The sequence below is a fragment of the Glycine max genome, chromosome 7 (genome assembly GCF_000004515.6).
Source record: "Glycine max cultivar Williams 82 chromosome 7, Glycine_max_v4.0, whole genome shotgun sequence".
Classification (NCBI taxonomy): Eukaryota; Viridiplantae; Streptophyta; class Magnoliopsida; order Fabales; family Fabaceae; genus Glycine; species Glycine max.
Window position 1 is genome coordinate 1,731,504 of NC_038243.2, and position 21,394 is coordinate 1,752,897.

Sequence of the window (21,394 nt, forward strand, 5' to 3'; positions counted from 1 at the left end):
TTTTATTTTTATTATATTTATAATTTTATTTCTTTATTTTTCCTCCAAAAACACTTATGATGAAACATGAATTAATGCATGATCGATTGATCATTGTCAATTGCTAAAATACATATTTCAACAATAAAGCCGATAGGGTGAATGAAGTGAAAAAAACTCACTCTCTATGAAGCAACTTTCTTACCAGATCAAGGTAAGGAAAAAGTTGAATTTCCATTCCAAAATTGGGATGAATAGATAGAGGAAATTGACATTATACGCAAGCCTACAAGTGTGGTTGATGATGAAATCAAATCGAGATGGAGATTGTGAACAGAAGGGATGTAGACCCTTTTGGCCTTTTTATTGCCATAGCCAAGAACTTCAAGAAAAGTTGAAAACAACCCTCCGCGGGTCATCCTCAATTCAACCCTTTTATATTTTATTTTTCACGTAGTCACACTGTGTACGGAACATGTATTTTTATATAATTTAAATGAATAAATAATGTGGAATGAACATCGTTACTTAAACGTTCATCTGGAAACTGGAACACGATTTCATCATTTCCCCAATGAGACAAGTGGCAATGCAGACAAAATCTTGCTCCAAATAATTACTGCTATGTTAATTTAATCCACTTGTTTTTACGCGGCTGGACAACATTTAATAAAAGAATTAATATGATAGCCATGTGCTTTAGCCACTTGAAAGCTTGTTCTAGGGAGATCTTTGACAAATGGGTTGTTGTTAATTCCTTCAATTCGAACATAAAGCTGGGCACGGTGCATGATAAGTTGGTTTTGGGTCTTCGTGCCTTTAGAATTTCGTTTTTCTGGATAAATAACATTGATTGGAAAATCAGCACATAGGTACCAACTTAATCTTTTGAAATTTATCTATTCTATTAGTTATGGCAATAGCACCAAATTAATCTTTCCACATTTGTAATTTCAAATAAGTAAAATAATCACTAAAGTTTATTTGTTAGGAAAAGTATTGCAAAAATTATTTACTCCTTCCATTCAAAACTTTAGATGTTTAAAGTTTTTGCTTAGAGATTAAGAAATACTTAATTTATACAAATTTAGACTAAATTACTTTCATTTTTATTTTACAATTTTCTATATTATTTCCACTACTTCATTTACACTCCTATGAAAAATTTTCTTATGGTATATACTGTAAGAAATAACATTAATGTTTTATTGTATATAAGTAAGTACCTTGTAAAACTCCAAACTTATGAATAGTCCACCAAAAAAAGTCTTACTTATGCAACCCTTTTATATAGACACACACAAATAACATTATTTGATTTTATTTTCAATTAACTTTTTACCAAAAGAAGCGCAGAATAGAGCGTGCAGGTGTGGCGGGGGGCCCATGTAACTGCCATAACGGTCTAAGGTTTCCTGTTCTACCAATCTCTTTTTCCCTCTAATTTCATCTCTTCCCCACACCCCAATATACCATGCATAATTTTGTACAATCAAAGCCTTAAACATTATCACAGTAAGTACATACCCAGATTTTTTTGTTCATCAAATTTACATGATTCTTTTTTGTTGATCCAATTTTCCATCTTTCAGTGTTTGGCAAAATAGTTCTATTCCAATTTTTGTTTTTTGATTTTATACAATTATGGAAATAAGGACGGGAGGGGTTTCTAGAAATGGACAATCCTGCAGTTCATCACGCCTTTGTCAATCTAGATTTGGAAATGGAATGGTTGAAAAAGCAATATTCGTAGAATTTTGTCCAAGTCATTTTTATTGCATGGTTTATAAAAACATAGAATGTTGAATCCATGAAGTTTCAAACCTCAGAAAGGGGCATGTATGATATTGGTAACCCACCTTTAAACCATGTCAAATTATTATTATTATAAAGTTTCATTGCGTTTGATTCTTTATGAGACTCCTTGCTTTTATCTGTCTTTCTTTTCTAACGATTATCTTCCTTTGAATCGCTTATATGTGCAAAAGAAAATTTCTGACATTGCTGTGATTATCTGCATTGTATGAAATTGAACACTGAACTTTCTCATACATCAGTAAACTGCTAGACAGACAAGGTATTCTTGGTGGTCTCAGATGTAATTTCTCCAAAATGTTTGAATCTAGTTACAAGTCACAGTATATTGGAGGCCAGAAGGAGAAGTTCGTAAGGTACAGAATACAAAAAAGCACAATTATTTTACTGTTCCATTTGTGTTTGAATGTAAAATGTTCAATATGATGTCAGAGTTCAAAGCATTGGATTAACGAGAATTTTACAAAAGCACAATTATTTTACTGTTACATTTGTGTTTGAATGTAAAATGTCCAATCTGATGTCAGTGTTCAAAGCATTGGATTAACGAGAATTTTAATAGGATTTGAACATACTTCTTTGAATCTGACATACATTGGATAATGTAGGTTGGATGATCTGGATTCGAATTGTTCTATGCCATCAAGCTCAAGGGGGATGAAAAAATTAAGATTCAATTTAGATTCTCTGCCTATTCCTCTTCCTGGTCGTGGAAGAAAAAGAGCATCGAAATCATTTAGGCTAGGAATGAAGAAGAGTTCAGATGGACTAAAGACATTTGGAAGATCACTAAAGACTGGAGTGACTACTTGGGCAGTGTTCCCAGAAGATCTTAAAGTGTCTGAGAAAAAAGTATTTGATCCTCAAGATAAGAACCTTCTTTATTGGAACAAGTTTTTTGAGATTCTGTGCATTGTTTCTATAGCATGCGATCCCTTCTTCTTTTACCTTCCTTATTTCAACCACAAATCATTTTGCCTCGCCATAGATAACAGCCTAGCAAGTTTTGCTGTCACAATGAGAACAATATGTGATTTCATTTATCTCCTCCGCATAAGTTTTCAATTCCGCACCGCCTACATTGCGCCTTCATCTCGGGTATTTGGACGAGGTGAACTTGTTATAGATCCTAGAAAGATTGCCAAGAGATATTTAAAACGTTACTTCATCATTGACTTCATTTCTGTGTTGCCTATGCCACAGGTTAGGGAAAGAAGCTTTCAATAAGAGTAATATCTATCCTGCATTACTGATTTATATTTTCTCGAAAGGTTATGTAGGCATCGTTAATAACAAGAAAATTTAAGGATTCTTCCATCTTCTATTTTGTCCCTCTAGAATATTCTTTGTAGTTTTTTCATGAACTACTAAGTAACCTAAACAATTGTTAATGGCTACCAATTTAGACCTATCATGTCAATATAATTATGATTCAAGTTATATTTAGAAAAATTTTGTGCAAATGAGGTTCAGTTATTGTCTTCATGTTTGGTGCAGATTGTAGTGTGGAAATATCTTTACAGATCAGGACGTGTAGAGGTATTGGAAACAAAAACATCAATGTTGAGAATTGTGATCCTGCAATATTTTCCAAGATTTCTACGCTTTTTACCTTTAGCTTCAGAAGTTAAAAAGACAGCAGGTGTTTTCTCTGAGAACGCATTGCTCGGTGCCATGTACTATTTGATCTGGTATATGCTTGCTAGTCATGTAAGTGCATGTTGTGAAACAATCCTTCTTTTCTAGTTCTACTTTGTAGCTCACCAAGTACATGAACTTGATTACGGGGACACTTGTATAATTAAGTCTTCTATATCCAAAGATGATATTACTCAACCATGTCCCAGTGTTGGTGTAGTTCTTTAGACATATTTCAATTTATGTGCATTTAAGTAAAAAATAGACTAAAGAATCTATGGAGTTTAATAATGGAAATTTTACAAGGCTAAGAAAATAAGCGGCAAGACTTTGAAGTTCTAGATATAGCAGTTTGCATTTCTTTTCCCATACGGGCTAATTAATTCGTGTAAGAGAATTTACTAATTTATGTAGCAATAAGTTCATTCTTCTGACTCTTGTAATGGCACAGATAACTGGGTCTGTCTGGTACTTACTAGCCATTGAACGTAATGGCACCTGCTGGAAGGATGCTTGTAAAGAAGTTGAAGGATGCAATACACATTTCTTGTACTGTGGGAATTCGAACAAGCATAGGTCAGGGTATGATACTTGGAGAAATATCAGCGAGACTGTTCTGAGAAGTCGTTGCTTTGTTGAAGGTGATGCCTCAGAATTTAACTATGGAATCTTCTCTCAAGCTATACAGTCTGATATTGTTGCCTCCGTAGAAGTTTTTCCTAAATTCTGTTACTGTTTGTGGTGGGGCCTTCAAAACTTGAGGTATATTCCTTCTCATTGTCTCGTTCTCTAAAAATAAAATTTATGTGCGTCAAATGTTGTGATTTACATGTCTAACACATCTCCTTTAAGAAAAAAAAAATATTTTATTATACATTGACACTATAAAACAGAATGTTATACATTGACACTGAATTTTATAATAATTATTATAAAAGTTATATTAACAATAATTTATAATTAAATAATTGTATAAAACTATTTTATACCTTAAGTGTGCGATCATTAAACTCTAAAGAAATTAAAAACACAAAATAATTCAATAATGTATAACTAGCAGGTCATACTACTATCTAGTGTTGGATTTTAGTGTGATTAAGGACAAGAAGAATTGAACACTCGACCAATAGATTTAGAAGACTCCTACATGAATTAACTTCACCCATACTATCTATACATCGGGTTGATGTTAGCTTCACCTATTTCCCTTCTTTTCCAACTAACATGCTAACAAACTTACTGTGTTCCTATAGATTTAAAATATGAACTTTATACAGTGTTAGATAAATGTTGACACCTTGACCTCACATGTCCAATTATTGCAGTTGTTGGTACATATGTTTGATTAAGTTGGAGCAGAATTATATTTTTATTTCTTAAAATTACTGCCTGCATCTACCACGTTTGCATTTCAATAACATGAAATTGCTGTATGTTCCCAAGTTTTACAAGCCTAAGCACCTTCTGTTTTGCGTTCCACAGTACACTTGGTCAGGGGCTTCTAACCAGTACCTACCCTGGAGAGGTTATGTTTTCCATTGTAATAGCTATTATGGGACTTATCCTTTTTGCTCTTCTGATTGGAAACATGCAGGTAAACAAAAAGTTTGTAGTATAGGTATTTATCTTTCAATGATGATTATTGGTGTCTTGATTAATTAATATAATACTTTTAAGAGTCAAGTCACTACCATTGTTCTAATCTTTGTGTTATCGTGGAACTGGACAGACCTACCTTCAATCAATGTCAGTTCGTCTTGAGGAAATGAGGATCCAAAGACGTGACTCTGAGCAGTGGATGCATCATCGCTTGCTTCCTCCAGAGCTAAGGGAAAGAGTGAGACGCTATGAGCAATACAAGTGGCTGAACACCCGAGGTGTAGATGAAGAGAGCTTAGTTCAGAGTCTTCCAAAAGATCTCCGGAGAGATATCAAAAGGCATCTTTGTTTGAATTTAGTCAGAAGGGTGAGTATACTGGCCTGTTCTTTATGAGATTTATATAAGTCTTCATTTTTTCACAAGTCTTGTGTATATTCATTCAGGTTCCTCTCTTTGCCAACATGGATGAACGTTTGCTTGATGCTATATGTGAGCGATTGAAGCCTAGTTTATATACAGAGGGCACTTACATAGTGAGGGAAGGAGACCCAGTTAATGAGATGCATTTCATCATACGTGGGCGTTTAGAGAGTGTTACTACAGATGGTGGAAGAAGTGGATTTTTCAACAGAGGTCTTCTGAAGGAAGCTGACTTTTGTGGAGAAGAGCTACTAACATGGGCATTGGACCCCAAATCTGCTGCTAGCTTGCCAACATCCACAAGGACAGTGAAAGCTATAAATGAGGTGGAAGCATTTGCTTTGGAAGCAGAGGAGTTGAAGTTTGTTGCTTCCCAGTTTAGGCACATTCGCAGCAGACAGGTTCAGCACACCTTCCGTTTCTATTCGCAGCAGTGGAGAACGTGGGCTGCTATCTACATTCAAGCTGCGTGGAGGAGGCATTGCAGGAGAAAGATTGCAGAACATCGCAGGAGGGAGGAAGAAGAATTCTGTGACTCTGATTATGAAAACAGTGATGATTCAGCAAAGGCCTTGGTCAGGCATAGAGATACTTCTTTTTCCTCTTCTAAGCCTGGACTTGGAACAACCATCTACGCTTCTCGCTTTGCTGCTAATGCTCTTCGTGGTCATAGGCTTTGTGATTCAAGTTCGAGGGAGATGATCAAACTTCAAAAGCCCCCGGAACCTGACTTTGGTGATATTGATGATAACTGATCGTCATCTCCTTCGTGGTTCAACTTGACTTGCAGGATATGCATTCGTCAGCTGATATCACTTAACAATGTTAGCTTATATGATGTGACAAATTTTGGTTTGATAAACCTAGAACATGATTCTAGGTCTGTTGAATTTCTATGGATATTGATTTTAGATATAACACCTACTTGCACCCCATTTTTTAGAAGTCTGCAGACTTGCTAGTATTAGCGGTCATGCTATGTATGTAAATTTCAAAATATTTACCAATGAGCCTAAGGTAAAATGTGCTTTCTATTAACGTTGTACAAGAACTCGAGAAGTGTAAAGGATTATACCGTGCGTCAGGTATTACTTTTCACTATCATTAATCATATTTGGTATAACTCCCAAGACAGAGCTTAAGGCTTCAAATAAAATATGTCAATATATGTTTCATGTGCATTCTTCATGTCTCCTACACCAAGCAAGGTAAATTACTTCGTTATTTGTGATGCAACATGCAAATCAATTAAGCGCAATACGGATGCTTAGTCGAGGAATGCAACAAGATTTACAAAATAGGGTTGCATGGCCCTCTCCAACTATTGACATGGACAGGTGGATGCCCACAATTGACATGTTACAAATTACAATTGAGTTTGCAGAGTCCTTACATTTCTTTGCCATGTGTGACATCCGTTTCAAACGGAAGGGGGGAGAATGGAAAAATATTACCTTAAGGAATATTAAAAAATAAAATATAAAAATAGGGCAGTTCTGCAGGAAATGTCTTTCTTGAATATATGTGAGGGCATTCAATGACCACTACATGCGGATGCAGTAAAACAGTCTCGTCTAACAGTGCACAACTCAACTCCGCCATCCATAAGATACTTCTGAATCAAAATCTTCTTCCCACCACGTGCTTGCCTGTAATATCACACAATGCAGGCAAAAGATTTATAACTGAACTAGAGACAGGCCAAGATTTAAGATATCATATTAAACCCACTGTAGCAGGAAATTGAGTCAATGCTCAAACAAAACATGATGAGAATCAGCTCAATCATTTGTATAAATATGTAAAAAAGGTGATTACTTATGAATGTAAGAATAATATAATTAATAACAACGTTACATAAAACCCACAAGAAGTTGCACCAAAACCAGTGTGTCTGCCCTTCGATCTTATTTTGAATGCAGACCTACGTTATAGTACAACCATTGATATTTTCATATAAACAAATAGAACAAAATCTGAAGGCACATGGAAACTTGTGCAGCCTGAACTTCGTGAACAGACTGTAAAGAATTGAACTGTATTTTGGTTCTTATGTAGGATAGAAAGATTATAAAGGATAGTGTAGGATCACGGGAATATGCAAATTTTACCAAGGACAAAACAAACACTAACAAACAAGACACAAGCATGCATATAGTTCACAAAAACTGATTAACTAACAAGAGAACACCTTGTAGCCTCTTCGAAGAAATTCTAGAGAACTTCCCTCTTCTTCTTGAAGTCCCAAGACCCTCAACAATTCCTCTTTGGCCTATATCAGTCAATGGATTAGTATGAAGCTATTTACAATTAATAAGCAAATGAGGTTAACTATTTACAATTAATTAGTGAATAATGTTAAGATTATGAAATTACCTCGCCAAGGCTGAAGCAGTTTGCACTTTCTGCTATGCAAGCATAAGAACCATCTGCTTGTTTAAGCATCACCTGCCAAGGACCTCAACAGTTTATGAAGAAAAAATTTAGTGCATTGTCCATATCATCGGTAAATCAAAGTATGCTAGTCATACAATAAGAATCAAATATAAATTAAAATATATCTGGTATTAACTCCTGGCTAAATACAGTTTGTGCCAGCTACTACATGCACTCTTTTGAAGGACGGGGGACATGTGGGATGGTGAAATTGATAGCATGGACAACAAAGTTACATATTAAACAAGTGTTCTAAGTGATTCTCTCGAAGCAAACACAGTTAGCCCCAATAATTAAGTGTTAATGTGAATATGGCCATGCTCCTATTTCCCTGACTAAATGTGGTTTGAGTAAAAGTTGTCCCTAGCAACAAAGAGAAGCAAGTAATCACATTCTTCTTTGATAACAAGAAAAAAAAATTAATGTTGTTACGTAAACTGGAAAAAAGGTCTTCCTTTTCAGGTCTGATGCTAATATCAAATAAATGGTATAAAAGTATTAGTTTATCATACTTTTCCCCAAAAATTTCTCAGTAGTTCATTACTTTTTTATTCTAGTTTACATTAACCCCAATATTTATTTTGCATAGTACGTGTAAATAGATTTAAAAAAAAACAAAAGAAAGATCTGAACATGTTTTTAGTCATATATTATCTTGCTTTTTGTTCATGCATGAGTGGGGTGTGTGTGGGTATTTGTGCATGATATACAGATACCCATATAAATATATAGTTGCACCTGGGTACTGGCAGAATACAGCTCCATTGTAATTGACAATATAAGGTGCTATTGCAACTGTCTTTAAGACAGAAAAAGGAAACAATCAATTTCTATTATTGTATAAAATGATCAATATCTGGAGCACATTCAATAAAGAAGTGGTACCTTTGAATACTCTCTGATTCGGATGGAGTGAATTGAGAAAGAAAGCGGTACTGCAAATCTTTGGCTGGGAAGCCCGGAAGGCCTAAATCTGCACTGTAAATTCAATAATTATTCTGTCAAGCATGAGTATATGAAATAGTTAAGCAATTAGGCATGCATGAAAACTCAATCAGGAAAAAAAAAAAAAGGAGTACAACATAGACCATAGTGTATCTAGTTCAAGATTAAATAATAGTGTTGGTGTTGACGTAGCAAACTTCTCCTGCAAAATCCAAGTACTAAAAATAGAAGATATACATCAAACTAAAGCAGCTAGGTGAAGCAAGAGTACAGAATATATTCTTTCCAATTGCATATATATATATTAAGAATTAAGAATCGCTCCCATAGTTTGCCAACAAAGGTCATCAAAAACCAGAACCTAGAGTAAGTTTTACCATCTAAGATACTGCTACTGGAAGGGATGGACATAGAAGCTAAACTCTGTATGTTGCAGAACATTGCTTACTGACCGACCCAAAATCAAATGAAAAAACTCAAATAAACATATATTGTTGCATATTATTTATCAACGATGAACAAAAACTAAATATTTCTGACTAAACAATCCAAGACCAAGCAAATAAGATAAGAGTGAAATTTAATTAGCACATTAAAAAAATAAAAATAAAAAAGAGATTTGGGAAACCTTCTAATGGCAGAAACACCATACCACATACTTCTCTATATACACAAGTTCACGTGTACTGCAGTTAATGAATATGTAAGAGGTTTGGGAAACCTTCTAATGGCAGAAACACCATACCACATACTTCTCTATATACGCAAGTTCACGTGTACTGCAGTTAATGAATATGTAGAGTGATGGAGGCTCAGTAGATTGCCAACGACCTGCATTTTTAAGAAAGGAAATGGACAAAACATTACTATTTTATCATGATCATAATTTACAAAGCAATATTGCATCACCAATATATGGCTCAAGAATAATTTGATAAATTGTTATCCATAAGTTTCTAACATGGTAACTAGATAAACATTATTACTTAGAAAGTTATCGTAATGCCATTTTTCCTCAAGAACTAACCTTCATTGTCATCTTCGAAGTCAAAATCAAGGGTGTTCCTGACAGATCTGAAAAATGAAGTCACAGGTCCAGCAGGGAGACATCATCTAAGGAACCTATGGTAATGCCATCAATCTGGAAGCAAAATATAATATCTTCATTCAGAATCAATGTCAATCAAATGAAAGTTAATAGCTTAAATACTTCAGAAATTTCCAATGGTGTGATCTTTTGCTGGAATGATTTTAGAAAAATGTTACAAGTTAAATGTGAATTGATTAATTAGACAGAAGGGAAATAAATTCATAATTTCATTACAGAATGTAGAGCTGCTTTGAACAACTAAGAGGCTCTGCCTTCTGGTTTATCAGGTAATACCTACAAAGGAGCACAAATGTAGTAACATTTTTGAAAACAGTTAAGATAGCAAAATATATACATGAAAATAAGTGTGTATTTCCTTTTGAAGGCTCTGCGTTCTGGTTTCTTTCTTTAGCTTTTGTACAACAGCCAAGGCAAGTTGAACGTTGGCATCAATGAACTCATCTGAAGATCCCTTGAAATATTTAGGAATTTGAGAAAATTATGTGCAATGTATTCAGATAAGAATGTCGCACAAAGGTCAAGTGACTATGAATTATAACAGTTTCTTGAAGCATGAAATCAGTGTTAGCCTGGCATATAGTACAGGGAATTGGATTCCCTGCAGTTAGAGAGAGAATGCAAGAAGAATCCCTACCATTATTTATTTATTTTCATACAGTAAAAAGCTAATAATAGTCAACAACAACATCCTTATCCCAAAAGGTGAGAAAAAGCTACTAAAATATAATCTCAAAATAATTTGAGCCATTGGATTATATTTACATGAAGATGAAGTGAGGTATAAAAAAGACAGTGTAAAAATTTGTTATGCTCCATAACAAGGAAAGGCATTATCTTCAATACTAACACTGCATGCGACAAGATTCTCGATAATTCGTAACCTAACTTGGGGAACTTAGGGATGTTGGGAAGAGCTTTGATTGAACTCATTTGGTCTTATCATATTAGCACTTTTAAGCTCAAAATTGAAGGTGTTTGTTTGGTTAAGCTTATGAAAGTGTGGTGTAGTTCAGCCAAGGTTGCTATGATACAATGATGCACTGAAGAGAATAGTTTTTTTTTTTTTTTTGAACTGCACTGAAGAGAATAGTACCTTATAAGAAGAAATGTTACTGGGCAAAGGCCTGCTAACAAAAGCACAAGGACAAATCAGGAAAGAATGTCAAAAGACTAAAATGCAGAAAGTGAAAGTGAATGTAATTATATTATATTATATACGGGAAATCGATTTCGAGGCGAATTTTGCCGTCTTGAAGAGCATAAGAGAGGGAATTCGTAGGATTTAGGTTTGTAAAGGGAGACACCGGCCATGGGATCAGAGGCTGAACCTTCTCTTTCAACTCCAACGCTCTGAATGAAGATGATGGCGGAGTCAAAGAAAGAGGTTCAAGTTGGCGAGGACGAAGGAATTTCAGCTTGTAAGATGGAGATGAAATGCCCATCACCATCTTCTTCTCTTCTATGTCTTCAACTAGTTTTACATAACCTTCAGAAACTAATTTTTAGAATGAATTAAAAAATTTAATAGTTACAGAATTTTGTTTCTGAAATGTATTTTATAAAAAAATTTAAACATTTATTAATTTTCAAAAATACATTCCTAAAATTACTACTTGAAAAAAAAATTATTAAAATAAAAAGGAATTACAAATAGTATTTGCCCAATCATTAAATGTGGGTGCTGTAGTATGTGTATGCTATTGCTATGGTGGATGAGCCACAGAAGTTAGTAGTTGGCAAGGGAAAAAGGCTATAAATGTAACAATGAAAGTTTCTCTAATGCAAATATAATTTAACAAAAAAAAACAAGCTCATTTATTTTAAATAAAGTAATCTAACAATAAAAAGATTTTTAATAAAAATCATGATTGGTTACATAGGTAAATATGTAAGAATAATAATAAATAAATAAATTTAACCTAGGTTAAATTTATTTTTTTAATTCTCTAATTTATTTTTTATTCAATTTAATTTTTTAATTTTTTTATTCAATAATTTTTTTTTAAATTAATACAATTTCATACTTCCCTCATAAAAAATAATAATAACAATTCAAAGTTATGTTTTAAACCGTCATAGAATAGAATATGTATTTTATTTAAATTAAAAGATTAAATTAAACTCAAAAAATTAAAAAATCAAATTAAACTTAAATAATAAATTAAAAAGAAACTAATTTAACCCCTCTTAATTAAAAAGTGTTAGCAGAACCGTTTTGTTTTGATCACGAGACGTTGGTTGTCCAAACTCCAAATGGAGAAACATAATATCCACCAGACAAAAACAAAAGATGCCTAAACAGATGATGAATGGACGTCTCAGATTGTCTTAGAGAGACTAACGTTAGATGCGCGATGATATCAATCAATAAATAATGAACTAACTCTCTGTCTTTCTGTCTAAAATCTAAATGCCTCTTTCTTATTTCCCGTAATTTGTGTCCTTCTCTCTAATCCCCCTTCAACATTTTCGCTTCTTCTCTTTCTCAAATCCCTATCTTCAAAATTTCAAGATTATCACTTTAAAGACAGATTTTTTTTTTTTGACAAAAAAAATGACTCTGGCTATGGCTGTTTGGAGTGCTGGTCTTCACTTCAGTGCTGCTCGTAGTAGCTTGAGACCTTTGGAGAAAACCATTTGCACTGCCCCTTTCTTGAAGGCGTCATCTGGGTTTGCTGCTACTAAGCCATTCTGCATCCTTAACACAACAAGGTATGGTTGATACTGAATCATTTGAATTCAGGTTTCCATTGATGATTATTAGTATTCCTGTTATGTTTCTGTTGCTGTTATAATGCTTCAGTATACAATTTTCTTAATTCAATTAGTGCTCCCAAGAACTTCTGATTGAAAAAAAAAACGAAAAAAAAATATTGATCTAGTGGAACTTGCACTGTGTATCGTTCCTTTGCTTGGACATGTTAATTATGGAAAGTAGTTTATTCTATTTGTTTACCTTTGGCGGTGTTAGTTTGTGTCTTGTCTGAATTGTATGTATAACATTTGGAGGACTATGCTGAGTATGTTCTGAATAATCAGACAGTACTTGTTGATGAATGCTGAAAGTTTTCACTGTTACAGTGTCTCCAAATACTTTTGCGCCCTTGTCTTTTTCTTTCTTTCTCTGAAAGACAAGTGAACATTTAAAACTCGGAGTGACTAGGACTGCACCACGATGATGTGTACATTCTGTGTTAATTGTATGTACACTTTGTCAGATTGTCATATTCTGGAACTACAATTATCCCTCGAGCAGCACCTGTTACTGATGTGAAGGTATTTAGCTTAATCAACCTATATATTGCCACTAATTGCATGTGAACAGCCAAACATTCACTCTTCTAGTGCTTGCTAATTGTGATAATTGATCGGTAAAAGATTTCCTTTCAATTTGTTTTCTGTTAAGAACAGGATGGGAATCAAGGTGAGACTGATACCATTCCAACTCCCGTAGTTATAATTGACCAAGACTCTGATCCCGATGCTACCGTGGTGGAGATAACTTTTGGTGATCGGCTTGGGGCACTTCTTGACACAGTAAGCCATTCTCTGAGTAAATCTATGCTTGTGTCACTTATCTAATGCTTTTCTTTTTTACTTTTGATATATGCTGATTGTCGATACAGAATTTTTGGGGGTAAGCAATGTCTCATTGTGTAACTCTGTTACTATTAATTATTGTTTTATTTCATCGAAACATATATGAAAGTGCGCATTCATAAAAAAAGACTTCAAAACCAACTCTCTACTTGGGTTGCAGATGAATGCATTAAAAAACTTAGGTCTCAATGTTGTTAAGGCAAATGTCTTTCTGGATTCATCTGGCAAGCACAACAAGTTCTCCATCACAAAAGCGTAAGTGTTACATGCATTATGCATTGTGTATGTGACTGTTATGCATGTGCTGCTCCCTGTATTGGTCTTGTGTTATTACTGATGTATGCTAAATGGTAGCTAATAATGGTTTTGTTGTTTGGTTGATGGGAGTCATTTCTTCTAGTCTGAACTGAGTTAGCTCCTGCAAACTATTGTACATAGGTAGATGAAAATGAGACAATGGGCAAAATAAAGATAAAAAGGATATTAATGGTCAGAATTAGATGGATTTTATTTACCATTGATGATTCTATTTCTTAGAATCATATATTGCAAGATCAATATAATAGGCACTGTTATTGTAGCAAAAGTCCTTTGAATGGTTTCTATTTCTAAAGTAAGATTCCACTTGGGCTTAGGGTGTCTAGTCACAAGTTGATACAAGTATGTCCAGTGAAACAGACTTCAGAACTGATCTGGCTAATAAATTTTAGAAATTCACTCTAAAGTGAAACTTGATGGGAAACTTGGGTTCAATATCACTATTTAGGCAACAATTATCTTGGATCAGGTTCTTAACTAGCTTCTATAGTAATTCATTGGGTATGCTGGTGGATATTTACTTGCAGTGATACTGGCAGAAAAGTGGAAGAGCCAGAGTTGTTAGAGGCAATTCGTTTAACAATTATAAATAATCTTATTCAGTACCACCCGGTAAGCTTACCAACTATCCTCTTTCTCGCTGGACCTTAATTTGGTTAGAAACCAAGAGGCAGTTCTCAGCTAATTAGATTTTTCAAACTGGGTGGTCAAGGAATCAAGTTCCCAGTTAGCATTGGGAGCAGCTTTTGGACTTCTGCCTCCAAAAGAGCAGGTGATGAATCTCTATACTTATCTGTTTCAATTGTAAAATATGAATTTTTCACTCCTTCTGGTAATGTGTAGACAAGTTTTGTCAAGTTAAAAGATATCCTATTCCTAGCTGGTACCTGGAAGTTTCTTCTATATAAATGACTGCTACAAAAACCCAAGAATGTGTTGGGGAATTGAGGGGAGTATCCACTTCTACTTGATGTGAGACTTCATCTCACACTTGTACTCCAACAGAATGTTGGCTATCTTCTGCTTTGTGTTGTTTGACATGCAGTGATTAAGCATGCTTGGTTTCTCCTTATAGCAATTTTAATGTGTATATTGTTCATCAACAGTCTATCCTCTACAACAACCATAGAAAAGAGAATGTTTAAATGGAGATGGCTTTGGAACTTGGGGATAGTAAAATTAAGTGGAATTTCCCCCTTTTCTTACATATGAGGTTCAAAGCAATACTTTGTTTAGAAGAGAGATTTCTGCACCACTTACATGAGGGGCTTGTTTAATTAGGGTGCCAAGAAAAGGGTCAGAAGTTTAATAGTAAGAGGTTTATCTTGTAACAGAATAAGTCTTTTATGTTTGGCTTGGATTACTAATTGGTATCAGGGAATAGTAAAAAAAAAATTCTGATTTAATAGTGCCTTCTATTTACCCATACACGAGGCAGAAGGGTAGAGAATGAATGAGAAATCTTTGATGTTAACTCGTGATGCATCTCTATAAAATATATTGAAAATACATCATGTGTTCATCTGATTACTAATTGTCAGACTATATTGGTCCTCTACTATCTTGCTTAAACTTTATATTTTGTTAATATCTGTCAGGTTGACGTAGACATAGCAACCCACATAAACATTTCTGATGATGGCCCAGATCGAAGGTGATGCTTTCATTTGGTTCTTCCTTAACACCAATAGAAATTCTAATTGAAAGAAAAAATTGCCTGCTTGAAATTAAACTTGCATAATATTTGAGGCCTTAGATACATGCTCAAGTGCCAGGTTTGCATTAGTAATTTAGTAGTACTTCTAGGCAATACATGGATGTGGTTACTTACTTGTTTTTCATTTTTTAGCATGCTGTATGTGGAGACAGCTGATCGGCCTGGATTACTGGTTGATCTTGTAAAGATTATTACTGACATTAACATTGCTGTTGAATCAGGAGAATTTGACACTGAGGTATGTATATATCATTATCCAAAAAATGCAATTTTTTTTTTCTGGCCTAGTCTTTCAGAATGAATGTTTTAATTTAATTAATGGACCCTAAAAAACAAAAGGAATATGCCATACTGATCAAAAAGATTTGTCGTTGACTTGAACCTTGAACCTAGGGGCTCTTGGCTAAGGCAAAGTTTCATGTCAGCTACAACGGTAAAGCAATCAGCAAGCCTCTCCAGCAGGTAACTTTAATCTTGTAAAGAATGATAAAAATCAAAATGGCATCATACATTGAAGAGGCCATGCAAGTTGGTTCTAACTACTAATGAAGTTTGATCATCTAGTGGTGTACTTCACATGCCAGCAAGATTCTTTAGTTTTTGAACTGAATTAGATTCATGTTTATCATCTGGCAGGTTCTTGCTAACAGCTTGAGATATTTCTTGAGGCGTCCGACAACTGAGGAATCTAGTTTTTGAGTGGCACTTCATGGAAAGTAGTGCAGGACATTGTATTCTCTTTTGGAGTATAACCACCATGGGATTGTACAATGTTTGCATTCGTTTTGTCATTCGAAGGATAAATGAAAAATATGACTAACCGATAGCCACAGCACAAAGCATTAAATCATAAAATTAAATCAACATGGATGGATAGGATTGTAAATCCACTCTTACATAATAAATTTGAGTATTTATTCTTGAAAATAGGATAATATCTATAGGTGTTTTCTTTCTCACATGACCATGTATTTTCCTTATTTTATAACAACACATCGCTTTAGTTTTTATGCGCCCGTTTGTTTAAACTCTTTTTTAATGAAATAAACAGTTTTTTGTTTTTTGTTTTTTTGTGTTTCTCTAAGTTTTTTTTTTTAAATAGCTTTGATGTGCTTCTTAAAAAATCATTTTTTTAAGAATATTTTTTTGGTCACCTTTTTTAAGATTAAACAAGTGGATCTTATATCAAAATCACATTTTTTATGTACCAAAAGAATCCATATTTTTTTTTTGTTTTAATATTCAATTTTGATCAAAAGAGGTATCTAGTTTCCTTAATTTCTTTAATTAATATTCAATTTTCTTCAACCAATGGTGCTTATGTATTACTCACCTAACAAACTAATCATACTCAAATTTAATATCTGAATTTTGTTTTATCTCTTTTTTTAATAAAAGTTAAATAAATATAATTTATACAATACTTATTAAAAGAAATGTAAATACCAAATTTTAACATAATTTTATTATATTCTAATTTAATAATTCATTTCCTATAAAAGTTGACTTAATCATGATTAGATTTTATTAATATATATTTATAATGGGCATGCAATAAAATTTGGTGGCCTATTTCCCATGAATAAAACAAAACATTGGGTAGTTTAAGGCTTTTAGACCATTTATCAAGAGTCTGAGAACTAAATTTTTTCATTGAACAAAACAAACAACAAATTATGACTAAGCTAAAAAGAAAGGAACATTAGCCTCAAGCTGCAACTTGCTTTGTTAGCACAAGCAAACTTTAATCAAACTTACAATCAAAACAAAAAGAGATGCATGGACATTAAGTATTTTAATGACAGCTGAAAAATCTCAATTGCCAACATTATTGATCAGGTTGAATTTGACTGTTTGAGCTTTAAAAAGTGGCCTTATCAAAATTTCAAGTAAGTTAAAAAGAAAAAAAAAAAGAGGAAGAAGAAGAAGAAGAAAAAAAACTAAGGTGAGAAAAGATAGACGACAACATGAGATGGCTAGATTTTCTTGTGTTTCGGTACAAATGGCTAGATTCTAAGTGTGTGGCTATTCCTGTAACGCACTTAGAAGCCAACCGCTTATAACCACTAAAAACTCAACTTTATGTCACTCACTTTTGTTTTTAGCTGTTTCCAGTTAGTAAAAGTATATTATTTCCTTCCTCATGTAGATCTATTGTTGTGATAATTATTTAATTCATAGATTGCTCGATGACAATAAATTCTTCAAAATTTTAACCAGATTATGGTGTAGTATGATTAGAGATATACTATAGTTTAATTAATCATCCACACTTGATGAAATAGTTACTTAATTTACAGCTCACAGTGGCAGAAGAAAAGCCATATTAACTAGCAATAGCATGTCCCTCTCTTTCTTTCCTTGCTCTATAAGATAGTGTCAAAAATCTCGAGGATCAACAAATATCACTGGGGAAGAGGATCTAGAAGTGAACCAATCAGATTCTTGGATATCCTTCTTAGTGTCCTCAAGATTCTTAATGCACCACATGTCCTCTGCCCACGAGAACTTGCTCCAATGTGGGACTGCATCTCTAACTGGGTCCCTTTGGCCCAGCTCAGCCACAATGGCCCCACAACCACCATCATCTCTAGCCATGTTGTGCACGAATCCACATAGGGACTTCATTAGTTGCGCACCACGCTTTCCCTCCATGTGTAGTCCATAGAGAAAATAAACCCCAAATGGCCTAAAAACATCAGGAAATGAAGGTAGCCTTAGCCATGGCATCCATTCATCCAACAACCTTGTACCTACGCAGCAAGCATGTGCCAATGGTGACACACCCTTCACTTGCAACTTGAACACATCTTTGGTGTTCCACACGCTCAATATTGCATAGCTTGGAGGGAGAATGCCCCTTTTCGGATCACACCTAGACAAGTACTTCTTGGGGATGGCCATGAAAGTGCCCAAATTCAGCTTGTTTGACAAAATTAACTCTATGTCCTTAGGGTAAAATTCTGAATTGGCAAACATATGGTTATATATGGACCCGGCTAAGCGTGGTGGAAGGTGAAGCACAGCAACATTGGAGCTAATTGGCTTGTAGTGAGCATGCACAGGTTGCACTAGTATGGTTAGAGTCCTGAACTTTGAATACCCACATTTTTTTGTGAACAAATTCACGGATGGCTCATTGGTACAATCAGTTGCCATATATGCATACTTAGCCCCTTTTTTCTTGCACCACTCTTCTAAATGTTCAACTAGTTTTGTGCCAATGCCAAATCTCCTGCATATGCCAAGATAAGTTTTTTACTTATTGTTGCCTGATCAAGTATCAAAACATTTATAGCTAATGCTTTTCGGTCTAGGTTTTTTTTTTATCTAGAAATAGATATATAATTAAAAGTAATCAAATGGAAATTAAAATGAAGGGAAGGGCACTACAGGTGGATCCTGAGGAATATTTGAACTGAATAGAAGAGTAAGGTTTGTGTGGACCTAGGTGTCTACAGATGAAGAACTTCGTACGAAATTCAGTGAGGCTGGTTGAAAATAAGAATAAGACATCATATCCAATCCAATTGCAGTTTCTTATTAAAGTAGGCTTAGTGGATACATCATATATGTGTCAATGACAGGCTAGCTTAACCATACTTTTTTCACCTTTCCATGATACGAGGAACATTGCCTTCTCTTTTTCTTAGAATCTAATCCTCCACCGCTTCTTTTTTTTTATCTAATTTTTTCCGTTTCCCTTATTTTATGAGGTCCAAATGAGATTAGAACCAAGAAAGCACACAACAACTTGTGGAGAAAGGGATGGAATAGGAAAGAAAGAGGAGTTGCCAATGGCAAACAGAACAGAAGCAAAAACAGCTTCTGAAATGACTTTTGCTTTTGCGGAATACGATGGAGGAAAACTGAATAAGACTCTTGTGCTTTTGGTATGTATCTGAAACGCATGCACATTAACATCCAAAGGACCAATGAAATGTGCAGTGCAGAAACAGATGGAAGGAAGCAAACCAATAACATGAGCAGAGTGGAATAGAACCTGTGTCGAGGGGAGACTCTGAGCCCCAAGATATAGGCCAGTTTTATATAAACCGAATTCCCTCTGGTAACTGTTTTCACACACACCCTTATCACCCCAACAACTTCTCCTTCTTCTCCATATTCTGCAACCTGTTTGGACCAAACATAACTAACATTCATTAGCTTTCCTCAATACCAACAACACATATTACATATCTATCTATATATGAATCCTAGTCTAAAAGGAATGCAAACTACAATTTTAAATTGTGAAACTAAACTACAATGTTTTTGTGTCACACAAATTAAAGTTGAAGATAGTTTGTAAAACTGAAAAATAATGTGAATTTTTACTAGATTTTTAGCTAGTTGTTACTTACCAGCATGACATGCAACTGAAAGTGACGGATACGGCATATGGGGTCTCCCATGAGGTCAGTGACAAGAGAAGGCTTTCCACTCTGCCCAACTTCACAAAGCCTCTCAAGTCTCTCTACAGCGACCTTGTGTCTATCTTCATCATATTCCTTTACCACCACCAAAGGCTCCTTCACTGTCTCTGATGGTGATTTTGGATAAATTTCTGCTGCTATTTTTAGAGACATAGTATCGATGATTGGAGCAATCAATAGTAACCAAAAGAGAAAGAAGACTAATAATGATTATCCCTTGCTTCTTCTCGGTTGAGCTAGCTTCTATCAGCTTTCAATGCTCATCTCCCTATCTGTATGTGCATATATACATCTTAGAAGTCCCAAGAATATGCATACGTGGCACCTCCCCAAAGTTTAGTGGACCTTGTTCTTTTGGCAAAAATGAAAAGAAAAGGGGTGGGGGGGGATCTAAACCCATATTCTGTTATTTCTATTCCATAGTATTACATCGTGCTCATATCTTCTTTTGTTTGTAGTGTGTGATCCAATACATCATGAACATATGGAAATTAAATAAGCACTGTTGCGCCTGTACACTTTTTGTGATAGATAACACACCACATTATTTTCGATTGACATGTTACGGGTTCAAATTTCAAATTTCTTTAGCCTTCATATTAAATGTGCACAACAATGATAGGCACACTACAGAGTCTTCGTATTCACAATGTGCTATGCCCATAAGGGGATAATGATGTCTTAATAATGATAACAACAATGACAGCAGTAGCAGTTTATGGTAAAGTTTATCTGCAGTCAAATTTGGGGCCTAACTATGCAATAATTGTCCCTTCCTCCTAATACTAGAGTAGTTATCACTTATCCCTATCTAAAAAGTTCAGAGTTTGAAATGAGAGAGATTTTCTTTGTTCTTTAGAATCAAACTATGTGATTTTAGATCAGAAGGCTAATTTAACTGTGTACCAGTTACCTTACGTGGCTTCACTCTCGTATAGTTACTGAAAGAGCAAGTGGTGGGTCATTTAGTATTCCTTAGAATCATGATGGCAAATGTTTTGCAAGATTCGCCCAGGTGTTTGAAAACTAGAAGCCTCAACCTTAGAGAAATAAACCCCTTATCTTATTACTTTCCTTTCACCAATTATTGGGGGAGGTGGTATAAAAAGTATGCCTTTCGCCACGTTTTTGGTGAACATGTGGGATGCTACTGTGCGGCTTAAAAGTGGGGTGTTGATCACCATCATCATATGCACATATTAAGCTCTTTTTCAATTGGAACCGTACCATTCCTTTGTTTGTTTATGTTCTAAAAGAATGGTGCCAAGTGTTGTAAAAGAACAAGCCTTCAATGGCTACGCGCGTCCCTAGAAGTTTCATCCACCTCAAACCCATATCTTATTAGCTGATGTGTCTTGCTTTCTATATTGGGTGAAGGT

The 21,394-nt window shown here is 34.6% G+C and overlaps 3 protein-coding genes and 1 pseudogene across 3 annotated transcripts; 2 read left to right on the forward strand and 2 right to left on the reverse strand.

The window, feature by feature from the left end:
* The first annotated feature begins 2,042 nt into the window (after positions 1–2,042).
* On the forward strand, positions 2,043–6,602 carry LOC100810453 (putative cyclic nucleotide-gated ion channel 8). The gene is made up of 7 exons (XM_014777666.3): positions 2,043–2,150; positions 2,403–2,997; positions 3,292–3,504; positions 3,884–4,194; positions 4,915–5,026; positions 5,162–5,398; positions 5,476–6,602. Exons 1-7 carry the CDS (start codon positions 2,092–2,094, stop codon positions 6,205–6,207), a joined length of 2,259 nt encoding a protein of 752 aa, XP_014633152.1. The 5' UTR covers positions 2,043–2,091; the 3' UTR covers positions 6,208–6,602.
* A 139-nt stretch (positions 6,603–6,741) lies between these two features.
* LOC100810987 (protein LOW PSII ACCUMULATION 3, chloroplastic-like) lies at positions 6,742–11,639 on the reverse strand (annotated as a pseudogene).
* A 666-nt stretch (positions 11,640–12,305) lies between these two features.
* Positions 12,306–16,506, forward strand: LOC100797324 (ACT domain-containing protein ACR11). Its single transcript, XM_003530203.5, has 10 exons — positions 12,306–12,656; positions 13,163–13,220; positions 13,356–13,481; positions 13,705–13,799; positions 14,390–14,474; positions 14,575–14,634; positions 15,461–15,516; positions 15,712–15,817; positions 15,973–16,041; positions 16,216–16,506. Exons 1-10 carry the CDS (start codon positions 12,499–12,501, stop codon positions 16,276–16,278), a joined length of 876 nt encoding a protein of 291 aa, XP_003530251.1. The 5' UTR covers positions 12,306–12,498; the 3' UTR covers positions 16,279–16,506.
* Positions 16,507–16,603: 97 nt separating this feature from the next.
* On the reverse strand, positions 16,604–20,562 carry LOC100799977 (probable N-acetyltransferase HLS1). The gene is made up of 3 exons (XM_003530208.5): positions 19,944–20,562; positions 19,583–19,713; positions 16,604–18,814 (listed from the first exon to the last, which is right to left on the reverse strand). The coding sequence occupies exons 1-3, from the start codon at positions 20,166–20,168 to the stop codon at positions 17,959–17,961; spliced, it is 1,212 nt and encodes a 403-aa protein (XP_003530256.1). The 5' UTR covers positions 20,169–20,562; the 3' UTR covers positions 16,604–17,958.
* Between the last annotated feature and the right edge of the window lie 832 nt (positions 20,563–21,394).